We start from the raw sequence: 18,028 nt of genomic DNA on the forward strand, positions 1-18,028 counted from the left end.
GTAACTGAAATTTATGTAAAGTTAATGATAATCGTTATTTTATTTAATAAATAATAAATAAGTTATTACCGTTGAGAATATTTTTTCCTTCTAATATTACAAAAGGTTTAAGTTTAATAATTTATAGCAAAATAACGATTATCGTTAATTTTACATAACTCAATTTGTTTGAATTTCAGTTACATATTTATGATATGTATTTATATTTGTAATTCTGATTTAGAAAATTATTCTCAAAGGCGAAGTTGCGGAAGCGAAAGTGAGTAAAAAAAAGAGGAGAAATGAATGAAAGCAAAGGTCAACGCATTTGCCTGGGAAAAAATGTAAATTTTCGCTCACGCATACCTCTATAACTTCGTTCAAAGTGAGCATTATGAAAAAAACCCGAAACATGTGTCTAATTATTGATGTAAATCTACATAATTACGTAGTTTCATCAAAATTGGAGCGAGACCGCTGGTGGCATCGCATTGTTAGTAAGACAAGGCATCCCTTGGAAGTAATTTCGGTTGAGTTAAAATACCATGAATGCAAAATAACATGAATAATTTATATTTGGATAGTTACAGTTGTGCATCCTATACTATTAAAAATTCCAAACTAAAATTTACTTAAAGTTATTACTTAACTTCGTTTAGTCGAATTTGACGTGATTTGAGATATCAATTGATTCATGTTTTCACAATCAAATTAATATCCCAGATAAAAGTGCATTGTTTGATTTGTTTATGACAGGATGGGGTTCCGCACAGCAAAAATATCAAATTTATGTGGTCTGGTTTCAAATTGTGAACTACTAACTTGAAACACTTCATCATTCCTCTGATTCCTCGACATCTTTTTCGTCATCATTCATACATTGCACACACAAGCATTTATGATAATTACAAAAAATACGTATTTAATATGAACAGAAACAGTTTCGTTATTTTCTTCCTTTTAGTATCCCAGACGTTAAAGTAATTAATCTCCATCATTTACTACCATTTCTTCTTTTTCAATATGATTTATCCGTTTTTTTACCATTCGCAGTGCACCGGAATATGGGACAAAAATCCAATATGACGGGTGCGACCCCATTGCGATTGATGATCCGCCAGTGGTTATGAGTATGAAATTCACATTTTGAAGCTAACATTACACACATGTAATTCCCTAGTCCAAATAGGAATATCGATATTTTGTAGGCGACTCTGCCATCAGCCGACCAATCTACCCAATTCGTAGATGTGCAAAAACGTTGATTGTCGTTATACTCGACGAAAGTGGTTCCATGGATGTTCAAAAATCCAATGTCATCGGAGGATATAATTCATTTGTTGATAATCAACGTGCAATTAAAAACGATCAGGTAAAAGATGTTCATATGTACACATATACGCAGCTATTTATTAAGTGCCAGTATACACAGCCATGTAACTGTTCCAGGCACGACTAATCCTCATTAAATTCAGCAGTAGTGTGAATATAGCTCACAGGGCGATAGAATTGGCAGAAGTACCGCACTTGACTTCATCATCTTACAGACCAGGGGGTGCTACAGCTTTATATGACGCAGTCTCAGAAGGGATTCGGTAAATATATAAGATAAGATAAGGTAAGATAAGATTTATTCAATCCTTATAGAGGCCGCTTCGGGCCCATGAAGGTACAGTTATTAGTTTGAATTAAAATGTTGATTATAATGAGTTCCTAAATAATATTTGTAATGAAATTAGCAGAAATAAATTACAGTAAAATAATATTGGATTCGGTAAATATATGTGCCAGTCTTCCTGGCACATATTCCTGGCTTGATTGGCTTGATTCCTGGCTTGACTCTACTCGGGGAAGGTTGTGTGCTGGAGCAGGCTTCTGGTACAGGCAGCTAAAGTTAACTTACGTAATCTCACACTGCCTCTCCAGAAAACAGACGATTTTACTTGCTCTACGTTCGAACTCCAAGTGCTAGTGGGAAACTTTCTGAACATTGAAATAAAGCAGACCAAACTTTCACTCGGAATCAGCCACCTTTCGAGATGGTGTGGTTTGAGTGATAAGGTATTCTGGACTGCACTAATTTCTGTGTCGCCAGACCTACGGCTAAGCACATGTTACCATTAACGCCACAAAGAAAAGATAAAAGAAAGAAGGAGGAATCTTTCACCCCCTCCACACGACCCTAAAAAGAAGCAAAGGGAGGCAGAGGAAAGCTCGAGTGACCCAGATAATTCCTTTACTACCCCACCGGATAAACCCTTTATGCAAGATAACCAAGAGTCCAGCATGGCTTACAACGAATCGTCCTTGCTAGCAAAAATTAGCGCTATGCTTGAGCCAATCAAAAAAATTTGCGAGAACTCATCTAAGGGTCTCGAGAAAAGACTTGACCAGCTATGTCGAGAAAAATCAATTGTCATCTACGGACTGGCAGAAGCAAAGCACAGGGTGAGACTGTTGAAAAAATGCTTGAAGCGGTGGATGGCATATTCTCCAAATTGGGTGGGAAGCAAATTCCCATTGATGACATCTTTCGGCTGGGGAAAGCATCGCAACGAGGACCACGCCCACTACTCGTAAAACTATTGAGAAATCTGGATGTGAAATTCATACTCAAGAACAAGAAAAACTTAGGCAAGGAGAAAATTTTCATCGACAAGGACAAATCCATCCAAGAAAGAGCCAAGGAGAAGAAGCTCAGAGACGAATTTAACGTTTTGAAGAGGGCTGATAATGGGATCAGGATGGCTTTTTCTAAGGGGAGTTTACTGGTGCTTAAGGGGGGGGGGGTGGTGATCAAGACTCTCTCTTATGATGAGGACCAAGACGTTATCCATCAGATCTGAGGACGGCAGCCCATGGAGCGCATACCCAGAACATTCGTAAAGTATAATAATATCAATATAACTAACTCTACTAATTTAGTAATAACATTTTACAATGTAGAAGGGTCGTTTAAGCTAATCAACATGCTTTCCAAGGACCTAGAAATCTTTACACAATCGCATATTATCTGCTTATATGAAACTTGGCAAGAGAGTGATTACATATTGCACCCCTTCAAAAAGTTCAGCATATTTAGCTCACACGCCATCAAGCATAATAAAAAAGGGAGAGCAAGTGGAGGAATTTCAACTCTATTTAGGAATGATTTGTTTGCATTCGACTGTTTGGTAGTATCACATCAAAACTTCCTCATTATTAGGTTGAAATTCGGGTATAAATTCTTCCTAGTAGTAAATGCATACATTCAACCATCAAACGAGAAAGATGAAATCATACTTGATCTAGAAAATGCAATCCGTGAAGCTTCTGAAAAATATAAGTTGGATGGGTTGGTGGTCTGTGGAGATTTCAATGCGAGGGTGGGAGAGGAGGGTCAAGTATCAGATGCTCAAATTGTACCACATGAAAACATTCAGCCAGGCAGAATTTCACGAGATGGCAAAATTACCAAGCGTGGTGCACTGTTATTAGAAGGAATGGAGAATAACTCGCTGACCTTACTAAATGGTCGGTCCACAGGGGACATTCCTGGTAATTTTACTTTCAACGGAATTCATGGCCTAAGCACCATCGACTTGGCTTTCGTTGACTTCTGCACTCTTGCCTATTGTAAGAGCTTAGAAGTAATAGAAATGCCTTATTCATCTCATTTTCCCTGTAGACTGACGCTGAACTTTCAAATGCAGGAAAGCAACAGTCATGAGTAAAAATTGCGCTGGGCCGAGAATAAAAGTGAACTTTATAATAAGGTGGTCAGCACTTTAGTAAAGGAGGAAAAAGAGACTATCACATACGAGTTACTATCTGATTTCATTATGGCAGCGGCAGAGGAATGCAATTTGACCAAAACCACCAGGAACGTCATAAGCAAGCCTTGGTTCGACAAAGCTTGTGTAGACTCACGTCTAAGGATAAAACAAATTTATAAGAAAGCGTTGAACGAGGGTTGGACAGATAACATGAGAGAGCATTACAAAGAGGAAAAAAACACTTTCAGATCCATATGCAGACTTAAAAGAGCAGAGTACGACACAAACTTCCAACACCAACTAAATAACTGTAAAATGAGCTCGGATTTCTGGCAGGCAGTAAAACGATATAGAGCAAAGCCTTCCCTACCCAACAAAGTAAGTAAGGAAACCTGGCTCAACTTTTACAAGAACATTATGCCCACTAGAGCTTTATCGCATACTCTGTACGAAGGAAACGAGGTTCCAGAAGTTGAATGTGAAATCAGTGAAGGGGAACTATTGAGTGCTCTTAAAAAGCTGAAAAATAACAAGTCTCCAGGACACGATTCAATTACGAATGAGTTCCTAAAAGGCTTGGAGAATGAAGGCAGAGAGGCATTGCAAAATATGTTTAACGATATACTGCAGTCAGAAAGTATACCAGACCCGTGGGCAAAATCTGTTACAGTTATGATTTATAAGAAGGGCTGTCCCAATGACCCCGCAAACTATAGGCCAATCGCTTTGTTGAACACCATGCTTAAACTCTTCACTAATATCTTGCAGGAGAGGCTTACGGTATGGGCAGAAAAAAGGAACATTTTGCCGGAAAGCCAAGCGGGGTTTAGGAAGAATAGAAGTTGTGAGGAGCAAATATTTTGCCTAAAAACAGCAATACAAAAAAGTTTATCAAAGAAGAAAGGCAAAATGTTCGCCCTATTTATCGACTTTGAACGAGCTTTCCCCAGCATACCACATGAAAAATTATGGAGTAAGTTGTCCTCCCTCGGCTTTCCCAGCAAGATTATTAGGCTACTGAAAAACCTATACGACAAATCGTCTACAGTAATAAGATCTGAACACGGTAATTCACCTGAAATTCAGGTAACACTCGGTCTTCTTCAGGGTGAGGTACTTTCTCCGATTCTGTTTTCTCTCTATATAGCAGATATAGAGAAAGTTCTAACGGAATCAGGAATACCGGGAATTAAATTACTAGTAAACAGGCACCTACATATTTTGCTTTTTGCAGATGATATGATAGTAATGGCCTCCTCTCAAAGAGATTTGCAAAGGAAAATTGACATCCTTCGAAAATATTTTTTGAATTTAGACCTGAAGGTTAATCTGGCCAAAACGAAGGTAATTGTTTTTCGTAAAGGAGGCAGGCTGGCCAGGGGAACGGAGTTTACTTATGGAGAGGAGAAAATTGAGATTATTAGTCAGTATACATATCTAGGTGTCATATTTTCTCAGAAAGGAGTTGTCGCTAAAGCTGCTGTGGACTCCAAAAGGAAAGGGATAGCTGCATTGGGGTCGATTTGGAATGTTATTTTCGCAGGAAAGATAGGCAGTTTGAGCTCAAAATTACGACTGTTCAACTCTATATCTGCCTCATGTTCTCTGTATGCTGCTCATATCTGGAGTTTGAGATACATTAACAAGTTAGAGGAAGTACAGGCATATTTTATTAAGCGAATGTTGGGGATAGAGAAATGCACACCTAACTACTTGTTGAGACTAGAAAGTGGTGTCCCATCCATGCTATTCCGCGTTATTAAACAAGCCCTTTGTTTTTGGGTGAGGGTGATGGATATTGACCCATCTCGCCACGCTAAGCAATGCCTTACTGCCTTAATTAAAGACTGGGAAAATAACCCAACGCGAAACACGTACAACTGGGTTGGTCAACTAAACCATATCCTGCAGCCCTTTGGCTTTAATAACTTTGTGCAGCAACAAGACAGTGCAGTTACGCGTGCTTTGATACCAGAAATCCTGACAAGAATTTTAGATATGACAAGACAGAAGTACATGGGAAATATGAGAATTTCAAAAAGATTCTCTTCATTTGAGAATATCATGAATAATTTGCCTGGACCCTCTACATATCTAAATCTGAATCTCCCATATAATCAACTCAGCATCTTTGCACAATGCAGATTAAATAGGAATATTATATATTTCGAGAAATTTAAGCATGACTTCACGACGGAGGAATTTTGCAAACCCTGCAATATGAGAGAAGAGGGGAGTTTCTTTCATTTCATAACAAAATGCAGGATTAATGAAAGTGAGCGACCGAACTTAGTTAAGAGTGAAGGGAGAGCACTAAACTCAGTAATTGACCTGGAATGGTATTTCAACCCTTCTCACGTATCAACTTGTGCCTCAATTTTTAAATTTGTCAGCCATTCTTTAAGAGTGAGACAAATGATTATCGAAGAATAATTGGTACACCACGGATTCACTATTCATCCAACTTCCAAAGTAGTAACTATAAAACTGCGGAAGCTAACGAATTTCAACTTATCTCAACTGATCCCCTTGCTCTCCCTTAAGTAAAGTCAGTGCACTGTGTATTATCAGCTAATCCAAACTTCTAAAGTGGTAGCGACGACAGTGTAACTCTCCCATAAGCCAATACATTGCTTTCTCTCACAAGGAATAATCACTTACCATGAACGGTAATCTCCATTTTACGAATATAATTAGAAAAAGGGTCTATAACAAATACAAATCACAGGTCATGCACTTTGCATCATCATTGGCACCCTTGGTGCACTCGCACACGCGGAACCTGAGCCAGGCCTTGGAGCCCTCACCGGGGTGGGTGCAATCGGAAAGTTTCTGGGGGCAGGAAACGTGGTACATGGAGTTGCAGAGTTTGTAAGCGGCATCCGGAATCTACTAGGGAAGCCACACGAATTTGCAAAAAAACAGGATTTTCGAGACGATGAAATTCAAAAAGGCCTTTTACAATACCTGGTAGTAAGCTCGTTTCAGGCAGAGGAGTTAGTTAAAGCAATTCAGCAGTTGAATGGCTCCATTGAAAAGCTAGGGAAAATAGTTGCAAAAATGGAAGACGACGAAAACAGCTCAGACACTAAAAACTTTTATGCACTAGGAGGAATAATTGGGGTCATTTCCATGAATATGTTAATTATATTAGTGCTCAATAGGAAAAGCACGAATAATGGTCAAAATATTAACATCCAACGCACATGAGGTTCTCCCATACTCGGCACTTTCTGGCTCTAAATGTAACGCATGAAATTAAAAGTAAATTTTAATTCTATGAATATTGACCAGATGATCTGTATTTAAGTATGATTTATAAAATTATGCAAACATGTCATTACTAGCACCGTTATTTACTGTTATCCTTTCTATTATACTACAATACAAAAATTATTACACATTATTATATTATTACATTGAACTTATAACATTAATTATTATATCGTATATCGAAATCGATAATCTAATATTTCATTTTACTTCGGATAATTATAAGAAATTAACACAACTAACCTATAGATTTAGTAAATTCACAAGAATCCATTCTATTTATGTAATATCTGATGAAAATATTTTGGTGCTCTATGGGCTATGCCCGATAAGAGTTTTGTTTGTCAATAAATAATCAATCAATAATCAATCAATCAGTCTTAAAAATTCTGACAAGTTAAAATTGAAACTTTTGTGGATTGCCGAGGCCGTAGCCAAAAGTGATGAAAGAGTTCTCGTTCTAATTATGACTGGTATGATATTACTTCAATATTATTAAATATTTATGCCAAATGTACATTTCAAAATTTATTATCCTTGTGTAGACGGTGAGGAGAATAGCTCGAAAAAAGCTACAAGTTCTTCAGTGAAAGCCATGATTCGAAAGAAGGAATCTCTCGGAACTTGGACGTTTGCTTACATAGGGGAGAACCCGGATGGATGGGCAAGTCAAATGGGACAATCCAAGCACAATGTTATCGTGTACGATTTGCAAAATCAAGGCTCGAACATGGAGAAAGCTTCCAACGCGGTAGCAAAGTTCAGGTGAGCTGCAGCCCCACAGTCGAGCGCTTTCTTTGCGCAGACATAATTACATATTTACAATTTTAAGTCTATCCTAATTTTAAAAAGGACAATACAAATTCATAAAAAATTCATATCGTCCCAAGGTGGTTGGTCTAAAACAAACTCTTTCAGTGTGTAATTTCCTTGATAACCGTCATCATCTACCTCAAGCCGGTTAATATCCAAAGGTTTGTATCCCCACAAATCCATCGCTTCTTCACAAGAATTTTGAATTCTGTCCAAACGCGTGACATTATTGCGATAAAAGTTAAACCAACTAAACGCAACCTTTCTTGAATTGCGATACGTGCCAAATTCACCCTTTCGAGTAAGTCTCGAATGTAGCATAGCAAATTGCTTGACTTTCGAATGATAGCTTAATCGGAAAAAGGGAAGAATCGTTTTCGCCGCGAGTGGTACGTTTAATGAAACGTCTTCGTAACGTAGGACCCTGTGGTATCGTAAAATCGTATCAATTGACCAAATTTGAGATAAATATTTCAAGACAAAACCTACTTGAAGCGCTTGGGGTATTTTTCCCTTAAACTTTTTTGCATCTGCAAATTCGTCCACCAAATCAGAACAGAGACGACGCTCATCAGAACAATCGGGATGCTGGTCACACCAGTAGTTTGACCCATTATTCCTCGACTTCATTGTTCCTCTTGGGTCCCGGACGAGGTAAATGAGACGAGTATCATATCTGAATAAATACATTAAGCATAATATGCACTCTTAGTAAATCAGCACCTCAGAGTAATTAATTCTTACTCTTCATCCGATAACAATTCCTCTGCATCTTTCAACCTAAATCTTACAAATTTGACGAGTTGGATGGGAAAGAATGTGCAGACTTTCGAAATAAATTCAGGGTCACGACAACCATCCGGAACTATGGTACAAAATGGCTTCATTTTGTCGCTACGACTAATCATGCCGGAAATGAAGTTCCCGCCATTTCCAGTCCACTCTAAACAAATAAATTATGTCGTTCGTCAACACATCCTGTAATCGAATTTCTATTATTCAAGTTACCAGTGTAATTAAAGTAACAATTAAAACTTGATTTGCTCATTGTTATCCCATTTGATACCTCCGCTTTGGTACGAATCTACGCGTGATAATATTTTCCAATAGGTAAAATTTAGCAAAACCAAGTTTTTTTATTCACCCGTTCACTTTCCATGTACATGAAGGGTTCAAAAATTAGAAGAGTTCCTGGATGACTGCTAACCAATTCAGCCAAAAATGTTGAGCCTGAGCGCCAAGTGGACACTATGATGTTGCGAATCGGTTTGCCACCAAAATCAGGAATGTGATCTATGCAAAAAGTTTTTTTTTTTTTGTGATTCCTGACACTTATAAATTCTTCAACAAAAATTTTCTTGCCCTTTTGCCAGCTGATATTAAACCCCTGTAAGTCCGTTCGCATGGACTGCCGTAAGTTGTAAATCACACGAGCTTTTAGCAGATCGGATGGTTTAATTCTATAAATTGATTTATTCCTGGGTGGTGACGCTTGGTACTCCACCTTTTTTTATCAAAATTTCAATAATCGTTAGACGAACTAATAATTCATATTAATGTGTAAAGCAATACCTGATTTTGAATATGCAAATTCTCCTCCGGCATATCATACGTTTGGGGGATGGATAATGGGGGCAATACTTTTGAATCTCTCTGCCAAACGTATCTCTCATTTCGACTCTGATTACTTTTATCATTTTTAAAGTACAACAAACTCGGAAACCCGAACAATGCCGTGGTGACCACGACAAGCTTGTGTAATATTTTCATCCCGGAATTCTATTATTATTTTCCGTCTACCTTAATCAATCAACTCAAACAAGAGAAAAGTTCACGTCTGCAAGGATGAATTTGCTGCAGTTTTTTTGCAATCTGGATTACATAGTTTGTGGTCTCTCAAAAATTATGCAGAATGGATTTCTCCGCTATTCAAACATTTTAGGTGACGCAGATCAATAGGTTGTGTGTACACAGCTGTCTACATATTTGCAAACTATTAGGATTGCACAGTGTTAAATGGGTATATTGAGTGGCATTTGTTGAATGAAGATTTGAGCTGAAGGTTACGCAGTATTAAAAATAGCGCATTTTTTCCTAATTTTATTCCCAAATTAAATACAACTGGTTTTGGTGGAAAATTTATAAATAAACGGCTCCGATTTTTTACACTACGTGTTTACTCACGTAGACTTATATAAGTAATCATGCACAGTAAATATGTACCTAGTGGTGTGATATTTACACATTAACTTAATTAACAATAAGCATTTTGAAACATCAGAATTTAATTACAAATTTATCAAAGCTAAAAATTGAGTCATCTCATTTAAATAATTCAAAAATATGCCCAGCTTAAACTAAACGCATGTATTAAATGGCAAAATATTTGGATGAAATTGCATCAAAAAAGTTGGCTTGCACAAGTAGACTACGTGTATTCGCAATGCGAATTTCGCATTCATGTGCATTTGTACACGTGTACTAGATAACATAATTTGCATACATCGGTTCATTTGCCGTTATTGTGATGAACAACGGCACTTTTACATCATCTAAATACTTATGTGCAAGCAAACCTATACAACATAAATGTGAGTCATACGCAGTAGTACATAAAACTCGCCTTAATTCAAATAAGTCTCATCACATTTAAAGCAATTCTAATGTTATCAACACCTTCAAAATGAGCAACGAACTTTCAAACTCGTTTTCCATACAATAAACGCTGTCGAATTTTCTGGAGAGTGGAGATTTAGCCGACGTGGAATTTATCGTAGGTCAGGAAAAAGTGGGAATTAAAGCGCACACAATTTTTTTGCTCATGCGAAGTTATGTCTCTGGTTCCATGTTGAGTTCTCGGTGGCTCTGTGACACAGAAAGTGGTGCTAAGAGTAGAACTCCCTTATTTCGAACCAGCCGTTTTTAAAACGTTTCTAAAGGTGTGGAAATAAGAGTGATGCACATTTCATTAATCGATTCGTGTTTTAATCATAAGTTTTTTTAATTCAGTACTTGTACACGGATCAAGTCATCATTAGTAGGGAACGAGCTGATTAACCTCTTCATAATGGCTGACATGTACGGGATAATCCCACTCCAAGAAAAAATCTTGACCACTCTCGAGTCTAGTCTTTCCATGAATAATTGCGTCAATATTTACGAATCTACGAAATTCCTAAATGAGGAGTTAAGCAGGAAAGCGATGGAGTTTATAAAGGGGTAAGATTTCATGTTAATCCATGTTTGAATCCGATTCAAGTATTTACTGGGGATTTTGTTTTCGGTTCGGTAGAAGCATTTCACAATTGCTGCACCACAACGTATATCTGAACACGGGTAAGGATGGACACTGAAGTTCAGATACGTGGACAGAAATTCTCCAATCGGACGGCATGGTTGTGGAAGAGGTCAAACTTTTTGTTGCGATGGTCAAGTAATTTCCCAACTGTATTACGTGTTCGTAGGTGACTTTTTTAGGTGTATGCAGTTTAATTAAATATTTGTCATGTAAATAGATTGGCGGAAGGAGATGAGACACGTTTGCAACATTTACCATCCACTCTGCTCCAACTGATTCGTTATGCAATCATGACGTCAGAAGAATTTGCCAAGTTTGTCGTGCCTACTGGATTACTAGAAAATATTGCCATTATTAAAATGTTGCTCTTTTATTTTACATCGATTCCAAAGGGTGAGAAACTCATTCATAATTAAGAATGACGCTAAATAATTTTAAGCGAATAATCGTCATAATCAGGGTCTCTTTACTGTATCCTTGGAGAATTCTAGACAGGGTCATGTCAGTTCAAAATTTCTCAAAATTTTTTAAAAAAGATTTTAAAGTTTGAGAATATGGGTGATTTGTGCTGGGAGAGTTTGGTTGTCAACAAAAATAAAATACTGCGATTTCTCATAAAATGTAAACGAATAATTCTTAGATATCGTGATCCTAGTTCAACGATAATTACTTTATGAATATTTTAGTTAACAATTAAAATTACGCCTTTGCAATTTGCATTTTATGAGAAATCCGAGTATTTTATTTTTGTTGACAACCAAACTCTCCCAGTACAAATCACCCATATTCTCAAACTTTAAAATCTTTTTTAAAAAATTTTGAGAAATTTTGAACTGACATGACCCTGTCTAGAATTCTCCAAGGATACAGTAAAGAGACCCTGGTCATAATTTATACAAAAATTTGTACTTGGAGATGGAGATGGTCACACTATTTCCAACCTAGTTTGTGTCAACCGGGGTCAATATCGAGGGAAAGGGTGCAGGTCACTCTGTCCTTGGTGTGGCCTCCATCCAGAGCACGGATGGCCAGAGTAGATGCGAATTTAGTACTGCCGTCTCCATGATGGGAGGAACTGGACACACGCTCCAAGATATTTCTGGGGATTGGTATTTACGATTTGGAGAAGGAAGTGAAACCGTCGATGTGACCTACTTGGCGTCACGCTGGACGGGAGGGGGCATGACTTTGTCGGACTCAAGGCAAGAAAATGGGTCAAGGTTAAAGGAGATGGGCATTCTTTTGATGCTTTGTGCCAAGCTGGGAGGTGGGATGGAAGGAGAGACAACAATTAAGCAACGATTTATACTTGTTTTACATGTAAAATTATTTATTTACAAAACCAATAAATCTCATTAAAAGAATTAATGTACAAAAAATTTGTAAACTGATACCCCGTTGTGGGAACAAAGCCACAAAACATACCAAAAGTGCGATGATTTGGGTAGCCGAGAGCAAATTCAATTCTTCCAATTACAAAGAGGAAATTAACCCAAGGGATCGTTCTAAGTGCTCATTAATGAATGCAACAAGGATCGCTTGTGCAAATGCGGAGAGGATGAACTGTTCGAAAGAGTTTTGTAAAATGTTGGCTTGCTTTTGGAAGTAAATGTCGCGACCATTGAGTGGGTTTAAGGCACCGGTTCTGTTCCTTTGGAGAACTACGTTGAAGATCATAAGAACAAGCCAGAGGGCAGGAAGGGTGAGATACTTGAAGGTGAATTCCACCGGTGCGACCTTAATGTAAATATATTTAGTTTAAAAAATTATTCTATGAACATTTTGAAATATTTGCTTACCAGCCAAATTAATCGTTCCACTGAGGGCAAGTCCTCCAGTGACTGCGATTACCACGGCGGCAATGACGCCGATCGGTGCAGCTTTCATGAGCGTTAAATTGTCCTTTTTCTCCTGATCGGAAAGTCCAGGTGGCGATCCCATTTCTTCCATATTCGTCGTTAAATCGATAAATCAGTATTATTAGCTCACCCTGCGTAGCATGGGAGCTATTGAATTCCTCGTGTCCGTCTGTCTGTCTGTCCGTCTGTCTGTCTGTGTGTGTGTTAACGACTATTTTGCATCAATTGATGCTAATTAAATAGGAACATTTCCATTTTTAAATAATTTTGTAGCACCATTGGTATCGAACACTCGGTAAGTCAAAATGGTGCCAAACAATTCCGTGCATATGCTGAGAACTGAAAGACGAATAAACCGTTGTAACGTTAGAAGTAGCTCACCCTGTAATAATTATTTTGGCATAATTTTGTACCAATGGTGCAGAATTGGCAGATAAAATAGATACGTAATTAGCCCGACCCAGGGCTTATGTACCCGTGATGTCTGTCTGTCTGTCTGTCTGTCCGTCTGTCTTGCGATAACTCTCGTTAAACTCATCCTATCGACTTGAAATTTGGTACACATGTTGTATGGGCCAAATGAGGAGCTAAGTTCGAAGATGGGTGAAATCGGTCAAGTGGTTGACCGGTGAGGGTCATTTAGGCGGGTGGGGTATTATGCACCAAAATTTCAAAATTGTCGTAGAAAGCTGAAATTTGGCACAGAGCTAGTTAAGGATTCCTAATGGAAGAAGATGAACTGATATCGGCCAAATTTTTATCTGGAGGGACCCTACGGGGCGACCCATACCGATTTTTGAAAATCATCCAATCGAGCTGAAATTTGGTATGGAGGATGATAATGGCTTCTAATTGACGAATGTTAATTGAGATTCGAAAATTTTTATCTGGAGGGACCCTACGGGGTGACCCATACCGATTTTTCAAAATCAACCAATCGAGCTGAAATTTGACAGGAAGGTTGCTAGTAACCTCTTATGGAAGAATAAGAAGGGGAATTTGAAAATTTTAAATCTGGAGGACCCAATAGGGTGACCCATAGCGACATATCAAATCATTCAATTGAGCTGAAATATGACACCGAGGGTGTTAATTGCTCCTAATGGAAGAATATAAAAAAGTTTGATCTATGGGGATCCTACGTGATAACCCATGTGGGTATGGGTTATCACAGTGTTTGTATCCGAGTAGGATTTCTGTTTGTAAGATTGTAAATATGTATTGATAATTGTCATTTGTACGAATATTTATGTGCTGAAAAGTGTATTCAATACACTGTATTGTAATGTGATAATGTCGTAATGTATGCTGTTATGTTGGAATGGAGGCACATAAATAGATATCACGAGGTGGTTTAAGAATTCCTGGGTCGGGCTCCGTGAAGCTGTACTAGAGGTTTTTTAGCATAATTTTGCATTAATGGTGCAGAGTAGGCGGACAAAAGATATACATAATTGTGATATAATTTTTCACCAATGGTGGAAAAGAAACGAGGAAAATCAATCCATAATTTTTGACATAAAATCTTGACAAATCCGAAGTCAAAATTCTAGTTATTTTTTTCGGTTCTTATGCACGTTTGGTGTGTTTTGCATCTATGTTCTCAATTGTTTGGCACCATTTTGACTTACCGAGTGTTCGATACCAATGATGCTACAAAATTATTTAAAAATGGAAATGTTCCTATTTAATTAGCATCAATTGATGCAAAATAGTCGTTAACACACACACAGACAGACAGACAGACGGACAGACAGACAGACGGACACGAGGAATTCAATAGCTCCCATGCTACGCAGGGTGAGCTAATAATACTGATTTATCACTTGAACAACTTATTTAGAAGCCAAAAACAACATTTCTACAACATGACTGGCAAAAACAGGAGTGATGGTGTTACAGAAAGAGATGTCCACATACATACAGCAGCGTTTACATAAATATGCATGCATAATCTCTGGCCCTCGATTGAAATATGTAGCATTTTTTGTCACTTTTTACTATAGATTACTCATACCCAGCAACAACTTTTCTTTTTAGTTCTCGTGACTAGTGCAATTACAAATATCAAATATTTAGTATATACATGGGCATGTATGTTGGTCAGCATTTATATACTGGACATGCGCATAGTCGAGTCGAAGGTCATATCCCGGGTGAAAATTTTTGCCAGCTTTATGCACAAAATTGGCTGGATTTTATGCACAAAAAATTTAAACCGGGAGGTATATGCATAAAATATGTCGAATTATGCATAATTATGCATAATGTGACGCACGATTTTCACACGGGATCACCCATCCCACTGGACAACACAATGTGACTCGTCATAAAGCATATCTTTATGCACACCTTTTTACTATGACCACGTTATAAAGGCTCGAGCAATCGAGTTTTCTAGTAGGATGATGCATTCCAGTTTTTTAGCCCTAACCAACGTCAGGTTTATCTACCGGTCTACAGGATTCAGATAATTCTGATAAATATGTGCTTATTTACTCAAAAATTCTGGCTCAGGCTAAAGAAAGTTGTACTGGACGTTTGTTGGACGTTTTTCTATAAAGATATTACTCCTAAATGCAGGGTATTCCAACCCCGGGGTTTACTGGGTTGGGGTTGTGGGGTTTTACTGTGTTTTACTGCGTCGTAAATGAGTAAAACCCAGCGGGTTTTACTATGTTAAAGGGGTTTTACTCGGGTTTTACTGGGTTTTATTCGGGTTTTACCTTGTTAGTATTGCCGTCATTGGGGTGGCCCTCCAGCAGTTTTTTATTTGCATACTTTTTCTTTTTTTAAGTGATTCTTGCAACTGCAGTGGTTACAACCACAAATTATATTTATTTAAAAAAATTATTGTCGTCAGAACTTCCACGTCAGAAATTTTATACGGTCACCCTTTTTTAGGGTGGCGGACACTTTATTAATTTTACCTCAGTTTGTTAAAAATTGAAAACTTTAATCCACCATGATTCTCTAAGAAATCGAAATATTGGTAATTTATATATTTCCAAAATGCACATATATTCATTTAAGCGTTGTACACATGGAGGTCGCTGTAATGTCGATATGGAAGGAGTTTCGTCATTATCGTCTTTGTGATGAAAGTTGGAAAGCTTTCACATGCTAGTGAGCCTACAATGCTAAAATTTTGCAAATTCAGGGATCATTTATATCCCGACGCCCTTCCTCCGTTTCTTCTATACAAACCAGATCCTCTCCCCACCCAAATACAATCTCACGCTTTTGCAAGGCCCCGTTGTTATTTCTGGAGTCTGTACATTCCTATTTTGATTTCAATAGTCCTTATTATTAAAATTACTTTTCAATCGTCTCCACCTAGGATTTACTAAAAATTAAACACGATAAAATAAATTATTGCTACAAAAAACTTAAATATTGAACAAAATTTAAAATCAAATAAAAAATATTGCAGTATATGTATTCTCTCGTGACCATGTACTGTGTGGGGTGACCAGACTACCCATTAATAGAGATAGCCAGGCCAGCGGCGGTAGCACATTAAAGGCTAATTGCCGACCTCGTGACCATAGTTCGGGAATGGACGGCCCAATAAGAATTAACCAGAGCGGACTACAAAATTCAAACTCATTTAATCCATACCAATTTAAAATTTCATATAAAAAATTAGACACAAAAAATTAGGGAACAACAAACAAACAAACAACAAACACAACAAATATTATCTTGATATTTAGTTCTACAGATGAGAAAATGGAATTAAATGAGGTAGACAACAATTTGTCCATCAATTATGCAGTCGTCAGTTCTTCAATTCTTCCTTTTCCCCTTTGGAGCCGACTCTCCCTTATACTTGGCCATTTTCTAGGAACAATAGAAACGGAAAGAATTGTAGTAAATTTAAACAACCAATGATTAATTTATCTTTTAGTATTTCATAAATAATAAATATCTGACCTTCTGGTACTCCTCCTTTGCAGCAGCGGCAGCCTTTTCGTACTTTTTCTTGGAGGCGGCGTCAATTGAGGCCCAACGTTTCCCCAACTCCTTCCCCATTTCGCCCAAACTAAGGCCGGGATTTTCTTGGCGAATCTTAGGCCTCATTTCACCAGAAAATAGAAAAAAGCGCTGAGGGGGCGCTTTGGTGCGTCAGGGTCCTTAGTTTTACCCATTTTCACTCGCAAATTATTTTAGGAGGAATTAATCAATTATTATTTTTTAATTCAGGAGGGAATCCAACGGACAGCAGAGAGGAAAGAAAGGAAGTGTTTCGGTGGTTGGCCGTTGGAGTTTATGTTTGGTAGAGTTGCGCACGGGTTGTAACTCTAGACGGAACCTGAACCCAGACCCGATAATTTCTACCCGTACCAGAACCAAGATTCGGAATAGGCCAGAGTGATATATAAAAAATTATGGGTCACTTGTTTAAATGGGTTTTATGGTTTTGGTTTGTTTTATTAAGTTTTTTTGGTTTTAGTGGGATTTATTTCGTTTTATCAAGAATGCCAAGAAAAATATTAAGATTATGTATCAAGATTATGTAGGTTAAAATAATAATTTTTAAATTACTAACTTACCTCGACTGATTGGTTTTTACTTAAATTTAATGCTATAAAATGCTATAAAATATGAATAAGATCAAATTAAACTCAAATTAAGCCCACTTCGCCTTTATACCCATTGGGTTTAATTAATTTGGAACTCCTACTGCGACATAACATTTGCATTACACGTTACTGGCGTAAAAATAAAATATTTTTAATAATAATTTTGTGTCAACATATTGTAAAAATCTCGGCCCGGCTCCCCTCTAGTTTCCCACAAGTTAGGGACGAAATGCTACCACCACCAACACATGGTGGTGGTGTTACTTCAGGTAGAAACATACTCCGTACATCCTTACCATCCTATCTCCACACTGTTATAACTGCCAAGCTACACACGGGAGAGCTGTGAGGTGAGTGCCAGCTTGGCAAAAATCCAAGATTTTATTTTCACTCTCCTTTCATTGAAATTCGTAATACATGCTCATAATACGACAACAAAAAATTTTCGGTCATAAATTTCAATTT

General features: G+C 37.6%; 1 protein-coding gene and 2 long non-coding RNA genes across 4 annotated transcripts; 1 reads left to right on the top strand and 2 right to left on the bottom strand.

The window, feature by feature from the left end:
- Window positions 1–7,982: 7,982 nt before the first annotated feature.
- On the bottom strand, window positions 7,983–9,689 carry LOC110850480 (carbohydrate sulfotransferase 6-like). Its single transcript, XM_022097915.2, has 7 exons — window positions 9,393–9,689; window positions 9,183–9,324; window positions 8,965–9,113; window positions 8,829–8,904; window positions 8,565–8,763; window positions 8,310–8,496; window positions 7,983–8,244 (listed from the first exon to the last, which is right to left on the bottom strand). Exons 1-7 carry the CDS (start codon window positions 9,588–9,590, stop codon window positions 8,110–8,112), a joined length of 1,086 nt encoding a protein of 361 aa, XP_021953607.2. The 5' UTR covers window positions 9,591–9,689; the 3' UTR covers window positions 7,983–8,109.
- Window positions 9,690–10,429: 740 nt separating this feature from the next.
- LOC118435743 lies at window positions 10,430–12,413 on the top strand. Of its 2 annotated transcripts, XR_004834984.1 has the most exons (5): window positions 10,430–10,759; window positions 10,830–11,039; window positions 11,113–11,253; window positions 11,336–11,511; window positions 12,034–12,413. It is a non-coding gene; the product is annotated as an uncharacterized LOC118435743 (long non-coding RNA). The 2 variants fall into 2 exon arrangements; XR_004834983.1 differs by lacking the exon at window positions 12,034–12,413 and having other exon boundaries at window positions 11,336–11,616.
- Window positions 12,414–16,569: 4,156 nt separating this feature from the next.
- On the bottom strand, window positions 16,570–17,457 carry LOC118435956. Its single transcript, XR_004835077.1, has 2 exons — window positions 16,914–17,457; window positions 16,570–16,820 (listed from the first exon to the last, which is right to left on the bottom strand). It is a non-coding gene; the product is annotated as an uncharacterized LOC118435956 (long non-coding RNA).
- Window positions 17,458–18,028: the final 571 nt, after the last annotated feature.

Source organism: Folsomia candida, unplaced genomic scaffold (assembly GCF_002217175.1).
Source record: "Folsomia candida strain VU population unplaced genomic scaffold, ASM221717v1 Fcan01_Sc005, whole genome shotgun sequence".
Taxonomy (NCBI): Eukaryota; Metazoa; Arthropoda; class Collembola; order Entomobryomorpha; family Isotomidae; genus Folsomia; species Folsomia candida.

What these genes read in the sequence shown, in the direction of transcription:
- LOC110850480 (XM_022097915.2), bottom strand. Translation starts at nt 9,590, where the DNA reads ATGAAAATATTACACAAGCTTGTCGTGGTCACCACGGCATTGTTCGGG. An exon ending in TGTACATGGAAAGTGAACGG is followed by an intron (nt 8,905 to 8,964) that starts GTGAATAAAAAA and finishes TATCACGCGTAG; the next exon opens with ATTCGTACCAAAGCGGAGGT. An exon ending in TTGTTACTTTAATTACACTG is followed by an intron (nt 8,764 to 8,828) that starts GTAACTTGAATA and finishes TTATTTGTTTAG; the next exon opens with AGTGGACTGGAAATGGCGGG.